The following is a 21184-nucleotide window of genomic DNA, read 5'->3' as shown; positions in this document are numbered from 1 at the left end:
GGAACATGTGGAGCACCAATGAGAAATGTCTCCAGAAGGTACAAGCAGACAGACTTCAGTTTTAGGAAAGGGAAAATGCATGTGGTCCATCCATGATGAGAGTCTGGAACCATCCTAAAGCTGTAAAGTACAAGATATGGCTGAATCAGCCAAAAGCTGGGTAGCAAAACCAGTATCAGTTCCAGCTGCCAGACAAGAGCAGCCTGCTTTGGCAGAGGTTTTACTTTACAAGTGGCCTTGCTCTGCATTTGCTTATCTCCTTTTCAGTCATAACTTTGAAATCAAAAGGAAGATACTTTTCATCTGCTTTCTCTCTTGGGGACATTCTTTCATGCTGTGCATAAAAAGTAAAGAAAAATGAAAAATCTCCTTTTATTTGTTTGCTTGGTTGTGGTGGTTTTTTCCCCATGGCAAGAACAGTGAAGATTTTATTAAGTTCTTCAAAACTATCTTAGTTTTCATATTTTTTTTTTAAATAAAAATATAAATCTACATTTTCAAGTATCCTGAATTTTCTGTTTCTATTCCAATGCAGAGAATTTTGACTTAAAAAAACTTTTCATTTTTAAATCTCAATGTTATTTAAATTCTCTAATCTGAAACAATTTGCTTTGCCTAATATCTGCTCTTCTCTGGAGCTGCTAAATAACATATGAAGTCATGTATCCCTATTTCCCTTAAATAGCAATTTTCCCTCCGTATCAAGTTTCCACAGCTATTTCTCTCTAGCTCTGAATTTTTGAGTTGGTCACTTTATTTTCCAGCTATCAAAGTTTCTTCTTCCTTGAAATTCATATTAAGTGGTCTCATTTTGCAATTGTTATGCAATTATATATGTTTATTTAGATGCAATATGGAAAAGAATCTGGTCTTGGGAGATATCAGTAGATCAATTAATTTCCTGGACTACCGTTTTGAACCCTTACTTCAAATGGTGTTTCTGGGAATTTTCAGTCTAGAGCATGGTAGCCAAGATGGTCAGAAACCAAAAGGAGAAGACACTGAGGGAGCTGGGCTGCTCTCAGTCCACTCTGCCCAGTGGCAGCAGAGGGTAGAACAATGGGGAGAAGCCACAAAATAAAGCTGGGGAGATTCTGAACACAGCTTCTTTACTAGCAGAGCAGTGCACCAGCAGGACAGGCTGTCCAGGGAGGCTCTGGATTCCCCATCCTCAGGGGATGCACTCAGACCTCCAGAAGCATTCCTGGCAGCCTGTGCATGCACACCTTGCCAAATCCACATGTGGAAAACACCTTCAAACCCAAACAACCTGCAAGGCACCTTCCCCAGTTCATTTCTGCCTTCTGCCTCCTAAAGTCTGCTTCTGGCTCAGGGAATAAAAACTGATCTATTTGTTAAATGGTGCACATAATGCAGACAAAACAATTCTATTTTTCAGGACCCATCCCATCTCCTATTATAAGCCCACCCAAACAAAAGCTATTTGACAGATTATTAATATTTTCTTTGATAACAGGAAACATACCATAAATCTGGTTTTGTAGCTAGAAGATTTCAAGATAACAGAAAGAAAAAGAATCTGCTGCTACTGCTACTTTAATGGCCCCTTTGGAACACAGGGTGTGCATGGCTTCATCCCAAAAACATAGCTGCCATTTAATACAGTGTTGTATCATTATATCAGAGCCCCCTCAAGACTCTCAATGAAAGATAAGCAGTCTTTGCACAGCAATATCCCTGTGGTTAAGTAAAAAACATATGTAGCCTACAACTTGTCTGAATAAACAGCAGCACTTCCAGATATTCCCATCACAAACGGATGCTTTGGGCCAAGTGTGGCATATTTTAGTAACAGTGGCTCATAGTATGTTATGAGATCTGCTAGAAAGAGAATACAGACTGAAGATATAGGTCAGCATCATCCCTAGGGCCAATAGAAGATGCCCGACTTCTACATACTTGAGGAGGACCTGAAACTAATTCACAGTCTGATTGCAGAACATTATGATCCATCTTGAAGTGGTATGTGTTATCTCACCCTTTGCCAGGCAAAATCATGGCAAAAGTCTCTTGTAGCATCTGCAATGAGCTGGTTCTGTGTGTGCAAAAGGGTCAGTGAAGCAGCAGTTGTACATTTGAAGAAAAGGTATTCAAAGCACAGTTCATGGTCCCCTGATCTGGTGTTGTCTGGCCATACTTCTGTGAGGAAAGCAGCTTCTCTTCACAGAATCATGGAACCCAAATGTTCACCCAGACTTTAACTAGTGCCTGTGGCTCTTTCTAAAAAACCAAACCAGGAAAGCAGAGAAACACAGAGTGGGAGAGGAGTATCATCAGATATTATCTTACACCAAGCAGGGGAAAAGAATAATGGCAAGAGTGCAATTCAAAGTACTAGCAATGGCAAACTCCATCCACATGATTGCTGTGTTGTGCTTGCAAGAACAAGACTTGCACCTTGGTCTCCACCACAGCTCAACTCAGCTGGTGATGCTTTCACATCTGTATTGTGAAAATTCAGCAGATATCCCCCACCATGAGTTCCTCTGAGAAAAAAACAGATTAAATTCCAAAGATCAAATGGAATAGTACTTAAATTAAAGAAGGTAAACATGACTTAAAGATGCATCCAGACTGCAAGAGGTTTGAATGATGTTCTGACAAAGAACTAGGCATCTGGAAATCCCTGAAAATAGGACCATGGCAGTGCTAAGATATCTGGGAACTGAATGAGTGTTGTCATCACCCTGAGGGTGCAGAGGAAAAAGAGTTTTACACAGAAGACAACCCACAAAACCCCCTCTGAGTTAAAGTCATATATATGACATGGTTAAGGCAGGGTGAGGGACAAACCATAAACATGAAGTAACTGGAGTGCCCGGGTTGTCACAAAGAGGAAAAGGGGAACTGAACACCTTCTACCTCTTCCCCCATCACCCTCTGGGGGCATCTGATCACACTGACAGCAGGACAGAAACAGCACCATGGCCTATGTACCATAGGCAGGTAGAGACAGTGCATTTCTGAGATAAATGTCCCTGTTCTGGTTCCTGGAGATGAACACAATGCAGTACAGCACAGGGGCAGGGAGGAGGCTGAGGAACAGGCATGGACTGTAGGGTGAATTAAGACCACTAAATACCCCCAAAACCCTCTGACCCACTTCCAGAAAAGTCAAGAACAGACTGTCTGTGCATGCTAAATAATTTCCATAGAAAATGAGAAACTTATCTCCAGGGCAGGGAAGATTTATCAAGAAAATAGTATCCCCATGAAGCCCTGGTGTGTGTGCCCCTGGGACAGCTTATCAGATGGATCACCAGGATTGGTGATGTCTCTCTTCCCTCCTCTCTTCCTTTTTCTCTCTCTCCCCTTTAATGCAATCTCTCTCTTTTTTCTCTATCACCCTATCTCTCCACCCAAACCCCACTGCCATGTGCTTACACTAGGAGAACAGGGACTAACTTATACAAATTCCATGCAAAGTGAGTAATTTACCAACAAAACTTTGACAATTTTCATGGACCCTTTGACTTTTGTCATTGTTTTCCAACATGAACACCCAAGAATCTTGGGTGCTCCCCTGTCTTTGAAGGGTGGGACACCATGTAAGTCCCTTCTGCCTCTTTCCAAATCCCAGATAGTGTTCCCATGACATTTCTCTATACTTTGTGTGAAATTATTCACTCAGACACACGTCTAAGCAATCTTCAGTTCAGTGATCTGAAGAAAAATGTAAAACAACACACAGCACAGAACAGATGCTGCTTTAAATCATATCCTCAAGGAACTGAAGTAGAGAATTCCCTGGGGAGACATTGTCTTCCTAATCAGTTTTCTTCCTAAAGCTGGTATCAAGCTGTTAGCCATATCAGAGATTACCAATGTCAAACAACTACCTCTTAAAATCCCCCCAACAGATTTAATTATGTATTTTGTCACTGTGCTTTAGAATGTACAGAAAAGGTTCTCCAAAGGAAATCTGAAGTGCATTGCAGCAGTGACACCTGATGCCTAAAAAGAGGAGCAAGCAGCAGAATGCTAACACAAGCCTTCGAGTATCTTCTCTTCTGACTTGAAAAGAAAAAACAAAACAACAACATACATGCTAAAAGAGGCTTTTAAATAAAGCCAGTAAATTCAATATGAATGTAGCTGCAAGCACTACATGAGATCAAAGGTACAGAAGACAGTGGTGGGAAGGGAGCCTTGGCCCATGCACAGCAGGTGGGCAGCAAGCCAGACACAGGGTGGTCCTTGAGCTAGGGAAATGATGAATTGCTGTAAGCTCATATTAGAAGTTAAACTGAGATCAGCACAAACAACCTTGCCAATTTTATGGTGAGATCATTTATCAGGATCACAGTGATTAGCTAGAGGCCTGCTTTTCCCAAGCTTTGCTGAGCTTATCTGCCTAAATCCCTGGAACAAGCCCAGCCTATCTGAAGAAATTTACTAGCTCAACATGTGGAGCAGAGACATTATGTGCCAAAACATGTACACAATGACCTTTCCCAATGATGATACCAAAGAGCATTAGGCCTAAAGCTACGAGGATGGAAAGGAACACTAAAAAATCTGTAATTTGTTAACTTCTCTAGATGGTAGTTGAGACACTGAAGTAGATTGGAATACAGGTTTTGTAAGCAGAAAGGAAGAGACTTTAAATTTCAGATACTCAGTGTACTCATCACCAGATATACCAGATCCAGGACAGCCCTGTGCTCAGTTTTTTATGATCTGTTACAAGTGACAAGCCTGCAGAGGCAGTTTGTAGTCTACCAAAACAGACAGTGTCGGAAAGAAGCAACCTCTTTCTTCAAAATCTAGGAAAGCAGATCTAGTGATATTCTTACCCAGCTGCTCAGCTCAGTCTCAGCAGCAGTCAGGTGTGAAATGCTGTACAGTACCTGAATTAAGAGATATGCAAAAGGGCATCAGAAGCCCACAGACTGAATGACATCTAGAATGAAACTTATCCCTTAAAGCTGGCACCAATCTGAGACAGGTGAGCTCTTCATAACAGACTTTAACCTATTTGAGGATCATGCTGGAAATCAACATCAGCACTGCATTTCCAAGAGAGCATCTAATCAGATATGTAAAAACATGAATTGTTTTTACATATTACTAATTTTCTTAATACTGTTATAAACTTCATGTAAGCTACAAGTTCAACCACGAGCAAGCCAACCTCCACTTTTTCTTTAAGAAAGGAAAGGAAAATCTGCTTTCAAGAGAAGCCCATCAGGAGGGAAAAGTTTTGGGGCACACAGTCATTTGATGGTCAATTTATCCCATTAAAGGCAGAAAATAAACAGTTTTCTTCACTCTGAATGTAGAAGCTACTCATTTACACATCCAAGAGGATATCTGACCAGATTTCCCCCAGAAAAGGTAAGAATACACTAGACCAGGTCCTTAAAGCCCCATCCAGCCTGGTCTTGAACACTTCCAGGGACAGTGTGTCCAAAACTTCTCTGGCCAACTGTGTCAGTGCCTTACCACCCTCACAGTAAAGGATTTCTTCCTAATATCTAATGTAAATGTCTCCTCTTCTGATTTAAAACTGTTTCCCCTTGTCCTGTCAATATCTGCCCATGTAAAAAGTCTCTCTCTCTTTAAATAAGCTGCTTTTATAAGCAGCTTCTTTTTAAAGAAGGTCACAACGACTCTACCTTAAAACTTTCTCTTTTCCAGGCTGAAATCTTTCAGCTGGAGAGATAGAGCTGGAGAGAGGAGGAAAAAGGGAGGAAATCAGTTTTGACTGGGACATGGAGATGCCCATACAGTAAGACATAGTTACAAATAAGACTAAAAAAAAGAAATTCCTTTTCTAATGTAGACCACAAAGCCACGTGGTTATTGCATATGGGTGCATCTCTTGTCATAGTCACTACAAATTATAAATGACAGGCAGAACAGCATGACTAAAATATCAATGCCTTAAAAGAATATCTATAATAAAACAAGTCAGACAATTTGTACAGACAAATTAATTTGATCTAGTCCACAAATAAATCCCCTGGCAGTCAAATGTATGAGCATTTTGGCTCCAAAAATGTGCTGGAGCAAGTCACTAGCTCTCTGTGCAGTGGTGTAGAAGATTTCAGGTTTGATTATAATTAGTAGCCACACTTGTGAGACACTCAGTCGATCACTGGGCTTTTTGGCACTGGTGAAATTATTTGTCAAAACCCACCCACTCTCCTGAGCTTTTCTGAGCAAGGAGCTGCATTCACAGCTGCTGGGTGCAAACCCTGGGTCCCTCTCTGCTAAATGCAGAGGAGATCATTGCATTGACCCCACAGGAGACTTGACAGATCTACATAAAATGTCTGATTTTAATGCAGCCAAAGGTAGAGAACATTAACTCTACATTGGAAGAGTAGGGCATGACTTTGTTATTTGAAGTCAGCTGTAACCTCTCTGTGCCTGCAGAACAGGAGTGGTAACAATTCTTTTGCTACAAGGAACAGACCCTGAAGACTGAGAGCTGCCCAGACCATGGAGGAACACGCAGCTGCCAGGGAGAAGGCAATGAATGCAGCTGTGGGAGATCCTGAGGGTTCCCTATGAAGATATCAGTATGGACAGAGTGGCAAGAAACCCAGAGCTGCTCCAAGGGCTATAACCACAGGGCTTTGCTGGTGCTGTGCCTGGGAGGAACAAATTTCTATCCACTCACCCATAGAAATATCCTTATTCAGCTTTTAGTATACTAATTTTTCTGATTATGACTTTCAGACGTGTCTGGAAGAGTTCAAATATGGTGAAACACCACAGCTGAGCACCTTTGAGAAATGTACCTTAGAAACAAAGGGTTTCTCCACAATGATCTGGCAGCCAGCATATTCCTCTGGCTGGATATGCCTGTAGCTCCAGTAGCAGAGAGGTTTCACTCAGGATGGCACAGTCAGATACAACCTGGTCCTCACCAATGGGTATGATGTCAATGCCATCAATTAAATAGGGTGTGATACTTCCAATGCCATCTATCAAATAGTGTGCAGACCCAGAATGAAAACAGACACAGGTGAAGATTTTGTTCTGGTATGAAGGGCTGAAACACCCCTGGAGTGTAATTTATCCCAAGCTGAGGTCTACTAGGCACTTTTTCATCTCATGCACTAAAAATTCTCTTTGCAGAATTCTGGTACATTGTTTTTCTGCTGGTGCTCTTGCCAGGGAATTTAATTATTTCAATTACTGTGGATTAAACTTAGAAGATGTAATTATTTCCCTTCCACAAAAGCAACATGACAAAGCGGGGACTGTGAAGGACAGAAGTGTTTTCACCAACAGCAAGAGGAAGTCCTGATCCTTTTGAATGAAGTGTTAAGCTACATCAGGATGTGCAATGTGTGGGGATGTGCAAAGGGAAGAAGAAGGAGAAAAAAAGAAAGGATGCTCTGGGCAAGCAAGGTAGGAAATTTCCTTCAAGGAATGAAACTGGTGATGCTGAAGGAACATAACTCAGGGGTTAAACTGTGTGTTTACAGAGGCATTCAGTAGGAAACACAGCTGTATCAACAGGAAGCGGAATCTGGAGTCAGAAGTGCATTTTTAAACTTGTCCTTTTCTTTCTCAAACCTACAGAGAAGATTAAGAGTGGAGATTTAACACAGAAAAGAAAGACATCAAGTGTGCAAAGCCTGCAGTAACAGAGGACAGAGAGGGAGAGGACAGGTTCCAGTGTGCTGGCACAGCACTCACCAGCAGCAGCATCCAATCTCCAGCCCACCACGAAGACATAAAGCCTATTCAAGGCTCAAGAAAGTCTCCCATGATGGGAATTTACTGGCATGAAGATGACTGACAGGACCTTGGGTGGAGCTGAGCCAGAAACAGCCAAAATGCTGTGGAGCAGACCTCTGTCCATCTCTCAGCATACACCCCCACATTTTTCCTGGTCTCCAGGCCACTTTTCTCCTCGCTCCCCAACTCTCCATGGTTGATTAACCTTAAAAAGTTATAATTTCAATTCCCTATTTCTCAATTCCTTCAGCCAAGCTCCCAGCCCCAGAGGAGTATACAACTCTCATTGTTTTCAATACAAAACTCAGACACAAAGTAGAGAAAAATAGAGATGTTAGAACATTGATGTGGATCTGTCTCAGGTTCCTGACCCTACACAGAGCTCCCATTAGCTTTCCAAGAAAACAGTTGAATTCAGCATTTTAACTGTAATACAAAAGGACTTTTCTTCCTGTTCCCCCTCTTTCACCACCCCCAATTTCTGATACAGCTCATCAGAACTCTACAAAAATGGCAGGATGTGCATTTGCATTTTTATCAGAAGATGAGTAAAAAAATTTCAAATTTTGTTACACAGCACTTGGAGTGTCCTTCCTACTCAGTCTCTTTTATTAGAAAAAACAAACCACAGAAACACAAGCAAGCCAACCTGTTACAAAGAGACTGATACAAAATGAGGAGGAACAATACTTTATTTTTCCAAATACACTCATTTTGCAAGCCAAGAACCAATAATTTCAAGTCTGCATCAAACTGCATGGTGGTTGGGGGGAGTTTAATGCTGACTTTGAGAGACCCATGCTCACAGAGCCCACAGCTATTAACCCCCCAGGTCAGAAGAGAAAACAGATACTGCCTGGTTGGTAGTGGCTCTGGAGAGAGGATGCCTGGGTTCACATTCACTCTGCTACATCTTTACCTAAATTTCAACCATTAAGAGGGATTTAGATACATATCCTGTTTGCTTGGGGGTTTTATTTCATCTAATTACTCAACTTGGGGCAAATGGTGATGTATCATTTCATGTCATATATTTTAACAGCATCAAAGAATCCACATAGACTGACCAAAAAAAACAACCCAAATAAACAAAAACAAACAACAAAAACAACAAAAACATAAAAAAATGCAACCAAACACAAAAAAACTGTCTTACACTTTAATAGCATCAAAGGGAAATAAGAAAATCACAAAATATTATAAGATTTTAAAAATACCAAAAAGCACTGGGGGTTTCCACAGGCAGAGGCTGAAAATGCAGGGCAACTGCCAGGAGGCAGCAGGTTCATAACATTAAGATAATTCAGAAAGTTTGCTATTCAAAGATCTCAGAAAAATTTATTCAACATTCGTGAGAAGGAAATAAAAGAATGGTTTTATTCCAAAACAGTGTTTCCTCAGCAGCGAACTGGGGTTCATGAGGAAGTTCTCACCAACAGATGTTCTGAGATTGTCTCTGCATCTCAGGTTTAAGGGGAAATCTCTTTTTAATAGTTTGGCTACTTTATAGCATTCTTTAAAGAAAACCTTGAATTCAGATTCAAAATTTTCACCTTGATGTTCTCTCAAATTTGTAAAGTTTCCTTACTTTGTCATGGGAAATTTCTCCACATCTGGTCCGTGTTGGTCTGGATTTCCATAGAGCTCACATTTAAAATTCAACAGACCTGGCACAGGAAAGTTCCTTCTCTTGGCTGTTAGCTCATGGCCAGGAAAAGAACTCTTTCCCTGTCTGAAAATGAGCAGCACTTGGCTGAGAACGTTTGGCATGCAAGGCTTGGATGAAGCAGGTTAAGCCCTCGTGTCAGCTCACGGGGCCATTGCACTGTGCCAGTCCTGATCCAGGACTCGCCGAGGTGAGGGGCTGTGGGTGCCCAGGCCCCGAGGTCACTGACTGGGGTTTGTCTGCCTTGGCAGCCCCACACTGTGGCCCTGGCAGGTAAAGAGTCCCTGGTGCTGACAGGACAACACCAGGGGCTCTCTCAGCCACGTTTTGGCTGCCCAGAGCAGCAGCTGAGCAGAGCATCAAGGATGAGAAACCAGCAGGGATACACAGCCAAAGGGAGCCTGGAGAGAAGATCACCTGGATATGTCTCCCATGAGAGGCCTGGGAGATGGGCTGAGCCAAACCATTTTTCTAAGGGTTAATTTTTTTTCATTTTTAGTGAGAACTGCTCTGGAGGAGCACTCAGCAGAGTGATGGCTACAGGCAGCCTCCTGTCCCATGTGCGATGAAAGAGAAGGATGTGAGGGTGATGAGTCCCTGAACAGGGAGAACAGGCTGCTCCTGAAGATCTGGCCCAGAAACAGCAAAAAGAACAAATTTGTGCAGTGAGAATGAGGGAGAAGAAGTCAGATCCAGCTCTTGAGCCAGCCTGGGCTTTGCACTACAGACTTTATTCCAGATATGCTTGAAGCTCAGATCCTCTTTTAATACACAACAGAAAGACCCAAAAAGCAGCTGTACCTTCCCTCCCATTCCTAACAAAAGCTGACACATTGCAAAAATGGAAGTAAGAAAACAGAGAGAGGCCTTGACTTTTACGAGACTTTGGGGGTAAAACCATAGCTTTTGAATTAAATACAGTGGAAACTACAAGAAAGGAAAAGAAAACACTTCCTGGCACAAATTCACTAAGAAAAAAAGAAAAGGAGTGAAATTATAAATATAGAAAAAGGATTAATTGAGCTGGAGAATTAATCCCCTGAATCCCAAGGTCAGTGGAAACAGAATTGAAATTCAGTGCTTTGGTAAAAAGAGATGCCAGAGAATGAACCTAAAAAATTGATACAATAATTAAATATGAAGGCTGGAACACTTAAAGGTATCAGCTCTCCAACTTGGAGTGCACTCACATCATGTGTACAAGCAAGAAGAGCGTGTCACATTCTGTTTCTAGGAGGGGTTACTCATGGTGGAAAGAGGCAACTTTCATGAGGGTGATATTATTAAATGATCCTGTTCTAATCTGGGGCCCCAGAGGTGAAGTGAGTGCCCCAAAGGCGGACAGGATATCTGTGGCAGAGCCAGAAATAGCAGTTAGATTTCTTGTTCCTACACTGTAACCATACCATGGTCTCTCTTCCTACACACAGCTAACAAATGAAGTCACTGAGCTCTTAGTGGATGCAACAAAGAAATCTTTCCACTGAGCTGCCTCTCCGGAGCTCTCAGCTCAGCAAAGCCAGTTTCTCAGTGCTTGGCTTTCAACCCTCACATGCACCTGATGCCTGAAAAAGGGCAGAATTCTTTCACCTCTCCAACACCTTTAAATCCCACACAACATCAATGATCAGTATTGTAGCTCGATGGATCAGTGCAAGGTGATGAAATGGGCCTTCACACATGATCCCCAATTGCTTGCAGGCAACTCTGATACTGCTGAGGCCCAGGGCTAAACCAAGGAGGTGACAAAAACCGTTTTTGTTATCCAGACACCTGCCGACACAATGAATGGCATAACACAGAAGAAAACAAAGCAAAGCAAAACAGGACTTTGCTCAGGCCAGGGTATTGCTGCCGCTTCCCCGCCCCAAACATCTCAGCCCTTAAAGAGTTAACGCTGCCGCTTCCAGCCAGAGAGGAGGACACCAGCTGTGCGCTTCGCCTCTCGGAGAGAGAATGAATCGCTAATTATGTGGTTATTACATTTGGGTGTCCCACAGCCCCGACACGCGAGGGCAGTGTTGGTGCACAAATGATGCTCCCAGCAGGGCTGCACAGCGCCCGGCTCCTCCCGAGCATCCCCCGGGCCGAGGATGCTCCACGGACACCGCTGGTACCAGAAACACCGCATCTGGGGAGCCTAAGGGAGGTGTTAAACCAGGATATTTACATCCTGTCAGCTCCCACTGCTGTTCCCACAGTTCTCCTAAGGAAGTTTCCCTTGTATGTCAGAGGGTGAGCAATGAAACCACGATCGACCCCTTTATAGTCGTATAGTCACAAGGGAATGAAACAAATTCAATTATTTAATAATTGAGCTATAAAATGTTGCAGTTATTGAGGATATAGAGGTTTTAAAGGAACCTCAGCTTTGCTGCTGTAGTATCCATTTACTCCTCTAATCAAATACTCCAGCCTCCCAAGATGATAATCTGGCAGGCATTTTAATAGAGCTGGGAAAGGGATAAACAGTGAAAAGCGTGCCACAAACATCTCAAGTGCAAGCAGACTCTGTATGATGTGTATGGAAAAACTCACACAAACTAAAAAATTACTAAGGGAGTGGGGGGTGAGTATATGCATATATGTACTTTATATATATATACACACATGTAAACCACACAGAATTAAGCATTTCATCTTTAAAAAGCAGAAACATCTTATTTGAGCCTGAAACTAGGCATGTAATGCATTGTTCCACCACAAAACTGGGAGCTCACCCACACCTAGGCAGCTTTGGTGGGCAAGGAATTCACCAGCCTTCATAAGCAGAATTACACCACCTCTGTGGGGAACCCCAGTGCACTGAGCAAAATTAGCACAGGTTTTGATGCAAAGTCTGGAAATATACGTCAAGCAACCTCCAGAATTCCACTACCTATGACCCTTTTGTCAAGCACACAGACTGCTGTGCCCTCATAGAAATGTTCGAATAAATGTAATTTTAAAAATGTACCCCTGGGACTCTACTAGAACAGTGAAAACTAATAATGAACAGTCTACATAAATGAACTGCAGTGTTAAATAGCAGGAATGTCATTTTATATTTAACTTCTAGGGTCAAATGTGGAAATAAAACTCACAGAAAGGAGCCAAATGAATTTGCCCTCATTCTCTTACATCAATGTTTATCGGCCCACACACAGATGTTGTGGGTATGATCCAGACCTGTAAGTTCAAATCTAGCAGGAAATACTGCCAGCAGTGCTTATCAATAAATCACCTGCTGAATGGCCAAACTAGTTAATGAAACCTGGATATTTTCCTAATTATTGTTTTCTACCCTTTCCCCCCCCCTTATTAAAATGTAACCAAAGAGTTCTATAGTGTAATCCACTTGCAGATTCTTAGCACTGGCTGCAGTTTTTGTGGTTTGATCCTTCCTTGCTAAACAGTTAAAATGACCCAAATGTTAGTCTAAACCCAGGGAACTGGTAGCCTGGGGGCAGCCAGCAACACGTGCCAGCCATTCAGAGGAGAACTTAATTCTCCCCGTATGGATTCAATGTCTTTGCCTCCTTCTCAGCCCAGACACAGAGTTCCTTTTGTCACAGCTGATACATGTTGGTGATCAAAAATATGAGCTATAGCCTGCCTGGTCATCACATGCACGCAGGAATTCACTGGTGGACCAGTATATATATATAAACCAGAAAGGAGGATTTGCAAGTCCAAAAACCTCAGATCCAGAGTGACCTCATGTACCCACAGTTGTGAGAATGCCAAGAACACATCAGGCATGGCAGTGAGAATGGCACAGGGGTGTAGAGCACAGCCAGGAGAAGCTATAGGATAGTCATGGCACTTTCTGTGGAAGTTCCCAGTCTCTCTGCAAAGCCCTGGTATATTATTGCCCACCCAGTGCAAGAAGGCTGGTCCTTACATGATAAAACAAGTTCACCAGAGTCATTGCTTTGTGTGATTAGTGTTGTCCCCAAAAGTCACCAAGCTGTGTTTCAGCAAAGCCATGCTCCACTATTTTTCTCTATATTCTTCTTTTCACAGGCCAAGGATATGTGTGTGGAGAAGAGGAAACTTCAGCAAGAGAAAAAAAAACAAAACCCTTACCCATCCTGCCATCACTTGTAACTCAAAAAGCTTCAGTAAGAAAACAACAAAAAGAAAGCCTGATTGTAGCATGGAAAACTGCTGGAGCATGGAATGAATCAAAACATTTAAGCCACTTGGAAATTAAAGTGTGAGCTGCATTTACAAATTCTAGAAAAGGGAAAGTGGGACAGTTCATGGAGCTATAAATTATTGCTACCTTCTAATGAAAATAAAGAAGAAATGTTTAATAATGATAGTCTGTGAGTCATTCAGAGCAATTTTGGTCAAAGGTGTGAAGCCTGTGTAGGCTGCACTGTTCCTGGTGGTATATTTTCTGTCAGGTACTGTGTCAGGCTGATTTTCTGTCAGGTATTGTACAGAATTGCAAGGTTGGTTACTACTCCTGGCTTTACTGTGTTCTTTTCCTTATATACAGATACTGCAAGGGTGCAATGGGTAATGGTGTTAAACTGAAGGATGGTCAGTATGGGTTAAACATAAGGAAGATTTTTGGAATGGTGGTTGAACACTGGCACTGGTTGTCCAGAAAGGTGGTGGTTGAAGGGCAGGCTGAAGGGCTCTGAGCAACCTGGTTGCATTGAAGATGCCCCTGCTCATTGCAGCAGGGTTGGACAACATGACCTTTAAAAGTCCTGTCCCACCTAAACCATTCTATAATTCTATGACCACAAAAGATATTTACATATTTCAGAATCTAATGTAAATACTGAGTCAAGCTACACAGTTGCATGTTAGAGATGTAATAATAAAACCAATCCATCACATCTAGCTGAAAGCCTTTCACTGGAGATTATTTCAATATGTTTGGAAGAGAAAGGGCAAAATTACTTTAAGATGAGTAGGAGGAATTTCAGTTCTAGGCAAAAGGTATAAAAGCAGCCAAGCACTACCAGGTATTGAGAGTTTTGTACATCTGAGTGTTAATGAAAAGCTGGACCAAGAGATCTTGCTGCTCCTTCCCATCACCAAGCATGAGATATTTTTTTCTAGGAAATCCTGGGAATTTGCAAGGCAAGCTCATAGGATAAGGTCCTTTTGCAGTGCTGGAATTGCTCCATGGCAGCAAAGACTTAACTGTGCAGATGTCCAGCAACATCAGCATCCAGGTGACTCATAACCCTCCGTGGATGAGCCCACAATTATTTCTGCAAATAGCTCTCAGGTTTCCTTTTGGGCTCACTGCACACCATCCTGGATTTCATGAAACTTGGCTTTCCAGCTTGCTCATCTCTCGTTTGCTTTATAGGTTAAGTGGAATGACAGACCCAGGCTAATAAAACAGAAGAACAACGTGGGAGCTATTGAGAAAGAGAAGAGGAACTGAGATGACTACACAGTCCTGGAATGTATTACCAACCCAAGTATTAGAAATTCATTATCTGAGATGTGCCACAAAGCTCAGCTTAAGTGTTATCTTCTTCCACAGCTGTTTCAGCCTAAAGGCTCTCCTTTCCTTCCTCAACCACGAGAATATTTACTTGTGGGACAGAGCCAGTGGTTGGCACCCACAGAGGTAAAAATGCCTTTTTTCCCTTTTACTTTCCCACACCTAGCCAGATGCAAGGTTTACAAAGCCCAGCAGCAGTCTGTGAGAGGATATATGGGATTACAAGGACTCCAGAAGCTTCACCCAGGGTGTCAGAGCACACATAAGGTTTCAGTATGGATGCAATAAATAACAGAGCACCAGCAGAGGTGCATCCCAAAGCTGGGACACCACCAGGCTGTAGGAGAACCTGTGATCCTCACCCATAGCTAGGAAACTCAGAGCAGCACTGGAGAATACCTGCACAGAGCTCCTAAAGCAGCACTCAGAGTCCTTTGACTCTGAAACACATCTGTAAAAATCAGATCTGTTATCTCCTGCCAACCTGCAGCAGTAGGAAGCTGAAGACAGCTCACCTCAGGACACAGCAAACCCAAATTTGCACCAAAGTTGGGTGGCACAACACATGGAGAGGGAATGATGGGGAAATTGGGTGCTGGAAGACCACTCCAACTTGGTGGACATCAGAATACAGAAAGGAAAGTAGGATTTCTTTGGGCCTATCAACTACCAGTCAATGTTTCTACTCGACAGAAAGGGAAGATTGTGCTTCTAAGAAAAGGACCATAAGAATGAGGATGAATATATTGAACTATAGCATATGAAAGCAAAGGGGGAAGCAGGAGGAACAACTTAATCCAGGTCACCTACCCAAACCCCCTACTGACAAATCTGAAAGACTGAGTAAAATTTCACACTGCTTTTTGGTCCACACCATGATACACTGTCAGGTTCAGTATTCAAATGTATCTTCAGCTGAAGATGTGGGTGTCCAGCTTCTGCAAGGCCACAGCTGCCAAGGTTCACATACATGATATTATTTCTTGGGTTTATAAACAGCTTCAATTCCATTCATGCATGAGATCCAGGGCTGTCCAGACAGGAATGCTCAATACCCCTCTGGGACACTGAGACATCCAAAAGGAGCAGTTCTCAGTAAGCTGAGCCCTGGCAAGATGTTAAAGCAGCTCCTAACATCCTAACATGGGAGTCCAGAGTTTCTGAAGAAGACAAATGTCCCATATTGATATAGAGGACTTCTGAAATTTCTGACCATAGCACCTGGGGAAGGCAGGAGAAGCTAAATGTGCCTGAGTCTTTGAATGGACAGACACACACAGAATCATCATATAAATCTCACACTTTTTCTAAAATCCATAGCTGTCACTTTTAACTAATGCTTTCTCCTGGAGAAGCCTCACCTGAAGGCAGAACTGCTGCAGTGTGGGGACAGGACCTGTCCCAGGGGACATAAACAGGCAGTGGCACAACTGTGAAGAGGGTGAGGAAGCCAATCCCTGTCCACAGCTCTGTGGTGGTTGATGCTGGAAAAGATATTGTTTCACACTACCAAAGCAAAATCAGACACTTATAGGAGAAATCATGAAAGAAAATGCATCAGGTTCTGCTTCTCAACAGAAATTCTGTGTTTGTGTGTTTGTGTGTGTGTGTGTGTGTGTGTGTACTTAGGAAGCATCTTCATCAGAAACAGACTTGGGTGTGGGCCTCTGATCCGTGTGAAGAACATTCAGTGCTACCTTCAGGATGTTGCCTTAGCAATGATTTCATTCTGCAGTTGGAAGTGTGAGGGGGGACTGCCAAATGAAAGATCAGCTTTGGGAAGGCCCTGTGCACGATGCAGCCATACCCATGGGAGCTGTGTCTGCCAGCTTCAAGCCTCAAGATGTTAATTTTCATAGCTGAATCTTCAGCTGCTATAACCAGAGCAATTTTAATTGTCATCTGCAATTTATGGAAGTGTAGGATAAGAGCCCTTCTATAGAGAAGTGTATCCATTCTACCTCTGGTAACCAGATGTTGCCAAGCAAGAGGGAATAGTGGGAAGGTTAGAAGGACAAGGCACAGCAACTTTGAACCTCTGCTGCCTGAGATTATTTGTGCATCATTAGCCCTGGTGCAAAACAGAAGCCTTTTGTTAAGAAGCACTTAACAGGTAAATCTCTGCTCACCCTCCCTGAAGAGCCATGGGATTTTTTGCAGGGAAGAATAAACGTGTTATTTTTCTTTATCTATCTAAATCCAATTTTTGTTTTTCTTTGTTTTGGTTTTTTTGTTCATGTTTGGTGAGAATATGTTTTTTCCTGGAAAAGCCCAAGGAAATTTAATATTTTTTTTCTGCTACCAAATCCAAATATTTTAAAGATTAAATTATTGGCTTTATATCTGTAAGATAAATCTCATAAAAGAAGGAAAAAGAACACTTTGTGGTTCTTAACACACAACCTGAGGCATCCCCGAGCCTGGGTCATTATTAGTCACTATGTAGTGAAGTAAGTGTCCACAAAGGAGATGGTGTAAAATAAAACCATCCTTGAGCATCCCTCTCCTCCTTCCCACCCATCAAAGCCAAAAGCTTTGTGTTTGTGCACCATGATTGCCATCACATCAGATAAATCAATGCCTGCCTACTAGTAGATGTGGTGAAGAACAACTTGATTCTTTGCTTTCTTTCTCTATTTGAGAAGTCCACAAGTTTGCATTCACCCTAATATTTTTTATTTTGGATTGTCAGTTCCACACACCACCCATTCCTCAACTTCAAATGTTTTAGAAACCTCCTAAGCTTCTACTAATTTTCTTCAAAGTGCAGAACAGTTTCTTTAATCATCACCCTGGTTTAGGACATTTTGTCCTTTCTGAATAAGTGGTCTCACACTTCTGAGTCATCAGGACTAGAGACTGAAGATGCTGGCTCTGACTCCTCAATGTGCAACACTGAAAGGAGCCAATGCATCCAGTTTTTAAGGCCTTGCTGCAAAAATGACTCAGGCACTGAGGAATTTCAGCCTGTTGAAGGGACTTAGGCTCCCACAGTCTCTGTCCTTATAGTTATGTGGAAAAAAAAAAAAAAAGAAAAAAAAGTATTAAAAGTATTTCAAGAAATTTTTCAAAGCTTATGCCTAAAATTCCAGCTATGTTCAGTTATTTTTTTCTTCACAAGCCTATCACCTGTGCAGTTTTGCCCTAATAAAAACCCCTGATGATAAAACTCTTTAAGAACTCAATAACTGCTTGTAGTTTCAAACAGTACTAGGGGATGCAGAACCTGAGAGCTGCCTTTTGAAAAGCCTTTGAGACCTGCCTGACATTCCTATGTTATCTCCTCTGCCTTTCTCCCTGGAACAATATTATATCTAACCCAGAGGGTCAACTCTCTTCTTTCCCAGTGGAACATCTTCTGTCCATAGCTCTTCCTATACCTGAAGAGTGAGAAGTCTCCAGGGAGACCACAGGGCTTTGCACAATGTGCACAGTGACCTGCCTGCTGCTACCACTCCATGGATGTCTCTGCAGAGCTAGAAAGAGCTCTATTACTGTTCTGATTATGCCAGCAAAGACAAATACTATGGATGATGAGGTGGGGCAGTGTTGAAGCCTTAGCAGGATTCATCTGTTATGACTCTTGTGAATTAACTAAAATATCTCATGAGCAGGTGGCCATGCCAGCTAAATACTCACAATATCCCAAAATCATTTCAATATTCCTTGTTTCTTCATACAGCACCCTTAATCAGACCAAACTAAGACTTCTCTGCTCCCAAAGTCCTTTAAATACTACATAGGCTAATACTCCCTCTCTGATGCTCTTCCCACCCCCTCTCACTGATCCCTGCTGTACACCATTTTCATCCCTGTTTCCCTACTCCCTTTCATATGACAAACACAAACCTGATTTTCATCAGCCTACCCTAATCCCTCATTGCATCCCAGTTCAAGCATGGAGAGGGTCCAGATAAGGCCAGTTCATCACTGGGGAGAAATTATCCCCACTCAGTGGTTTCTAAGCACAGCCTTCCAAGTTCCAGCCCCATGGCTGTGTTCAGGTGATGGTGTCCCTGAATGCTTCAAGGAGCAGCTTCACCTGCTCTGCTCAAGGGAGAGCCTGAGCTGGAACTGCTGAGACCCAGGAGATTTTTAAGGCTATTTTTTATACTGTTTTGAACTCTTTTTAGATATACTTTAGACCAAACATGCTGCTAGCAATATCTGGATTGCACTCACTTGCCTACCCCCTCAGCAAGCACCAGCCTGCATACACTCACACAGATTTTCAAGCCACAGCAGGTTTTTTACAAAAATCTTTGATACCAAGGGAACCAAGGACAACCACTGCACAATTTACAAGGCTCACACAGATCTCCTCTAGCGACAGTGTTTGGGGGCTGGGGGGCACCTCCCTCCCTTTGATTTTTTCCTTGCTGAACAAAAACCAGCTGTGGTAAGAACCAACTTCCCGCAGGAGCGCAAGAGGTGCAGTGTGTTGATTGTCAGTTTTGCGGTGTGTTTTATTTCATAGAAGAGGCCCTGTTATCAGCATCCATGCAGAACTTATCTCTGTGCCATCTGCTGTCACACAGGTGTGCCTGGTGCGCCTCACCACCCGTGCTGCTTTCCTGCTTTAAAGTGTCGCTGTGTCTCACAAAACACGACGATGCCAGCACACAAAATCCGCTGTGCAGGGCAGCCGATGTCACCCCGCTCCGAGCGCTGGAGCTCAGACACACTTACAGAGGAACACCCCACCTCAAGCCGGGTAACCCAAAAAGGGCTCTAAAATCGCTCTCACTGCCAGGGCTCCCCGAGCAGCGAGGACTCCGGGGCTGGGGGAGCGCTCACCATCCGAGGACAGGCGCTGCTCCTCCCGTGGGAGCCTCACCGCTTCCCACGGCTGCTCCCACTCCAGCCCGCTCCCCGGGGAATTCTACCCGAGCACGCACCGGGAAAAGCAAAGCAAAACTCCGGAACCTTTGGGGAATAAGCGGCTTCCCCGGACCGGTTTTTGCAGAGAGGAGGGGCAGGAAAGCGGCTGCTGCTGCGTGGAGATCGGAGGGGGATCCAGCCCTCCTCCCTCCCGGGGGCGGCACCACCTGCGGGAGCGACGGCGGCACCTCCGCCACCCGGTTCTGGTCCCGGTCCCGGTCCCGTCACGGCTTCACCTCGGTCCCGGCACTCCCGGGCACCTCCGCCCGTCGGAACCTCTCCCCTCCGTGCCGGTGCCCTGCCAGCCTCAGCCGCGCTGCTCAGGCAGCATCGCGCCGTCTCCTCATCCTTTCTTTGCTCCATGGCACAAAGAGTAACAATGCAAAGAAAAAAAACCCTACAGTTTTCTGTGCTGATCCGCCTGGATGCTGAGAAGAGCTCAACTCTGACTCTTCTGCATCTTTTTCCTTTTTCCATTTTCCTTTTTCTTTTCCCTTTTTTCTTTTCCCTTTCCTTTCCTCTTTCCTCTTTCCTCTTTCCTCTTTCCTCTTTCCTCTTTCCTCTTCCCTTCTCTCACACCTCCCGAACCTTTCCAGTGCCCACCTTCCCACACGCACCGCGCCCGGCTCTCCCAGCCCACCCTGCATTAAACCCAAGTGTGTTTGCAGAAGACAGGTCTCCCCGGCAGTTTCCAAACTCACCTGCAAAATGCTGCTTGCTGCTAGAATCCAGGGCAAAAGCCACCTCATCCCTGGAAGCCGGGATTAAATACATTTGATTGAACCCAGATTTAGAGCCGTTTTGAACAAAAACACCACTTTGGGGAATGCGGAGCAATCCTGAACTGGCAACCTAGCCTAGGCACTCTGCCTTTTTCTCTTGGCTCTTTGGGGATTTTATTAAAGACAGATCTGACGTCACGGTGAAGGACAAGCCCTGCATTTTTCCTCTGGAGAAACTTTTCCTGCCTTCACTTCTTCATTTTTGTGTGTGGTGTTGTCCCACCTCCCGCATTTCAGTGCATCGCCGTGAGCCAAAGGGCTCTTAAAGGGAAAGCTGCAGCGCCGGGGTCCAACACGCTGCGATTTTAGCACAGCTCAAAAGGCTCAGAGCTCATCCCTCCTGCTGCTGCAGGGGCTCAGACTCTTGCAGTGTAGCTAGTACAGCAAGAAATGTTTGATCTGGCTTTCCTGGTTACAATCAATGACATGACACGTATACAATTGTTCACAGATGTTTGATTTATTTGGTTTTTAAAAAGAGTGACTTCATTTGAAGAGCAAAAGGACATTTGTGCTGCACACCCTGTGGGAAACAATCTGACAACTCCTTTGGGACTCCCCTCTTTACAGAGCAACCCTAGATCACAGGATTCCCCTGCCATGCCACACATCCCTTCCATGATTTCAGCGTTTAGGAGTGTGCATCAGCCCTGGGGCCCAGTTACACTCCTATCCTGT

At 43.5% G+C, this 21184-nt stretch overlaps 1 protein-coding gene across 1 annotated transcript in view; it reads right to left on the bottom strand.

Annotated features, from left to right (window-relative positions):
• Positions 1–20701, bottom strand: part of CCN4 (cellular communication network factor 4) — a 33582-nt gene extending 12881 nt beyond the window's left edge. Inside the window, exon 1 of the mRNA XM_015649472.3 lies at positions 20426–20701. Coding sequence (XP_015504958.1) covers positions 20426–20473 — 48 coding nt within the window. The 5' untranslated portion in view covers positions 20474–20701. The remainder of the gene's footprint in view (positions 1–20425) is intronic.
• Positions 20702–21184: the final 483 nt, after the last annotated feature.

The sequence above is a fragment of the Parus major genome, chromosome 2 (genome assembly GCF_001522545.3).
Source record: "Parus major isolate Abel chromosome 2, Parus_major1.1, whole genome shotgun sequence".
Taxonomy (NCBI): Eukaryota; Metazoa; Chordata; class Aves; order Passeriformes; family Paridae; genus Parus; species Parus major.
The sequence above is the reverse complement of the archived record's forward strand: the minus strand, read 5'-3'. Positions and strand labels throughout refer to the sequence as shown.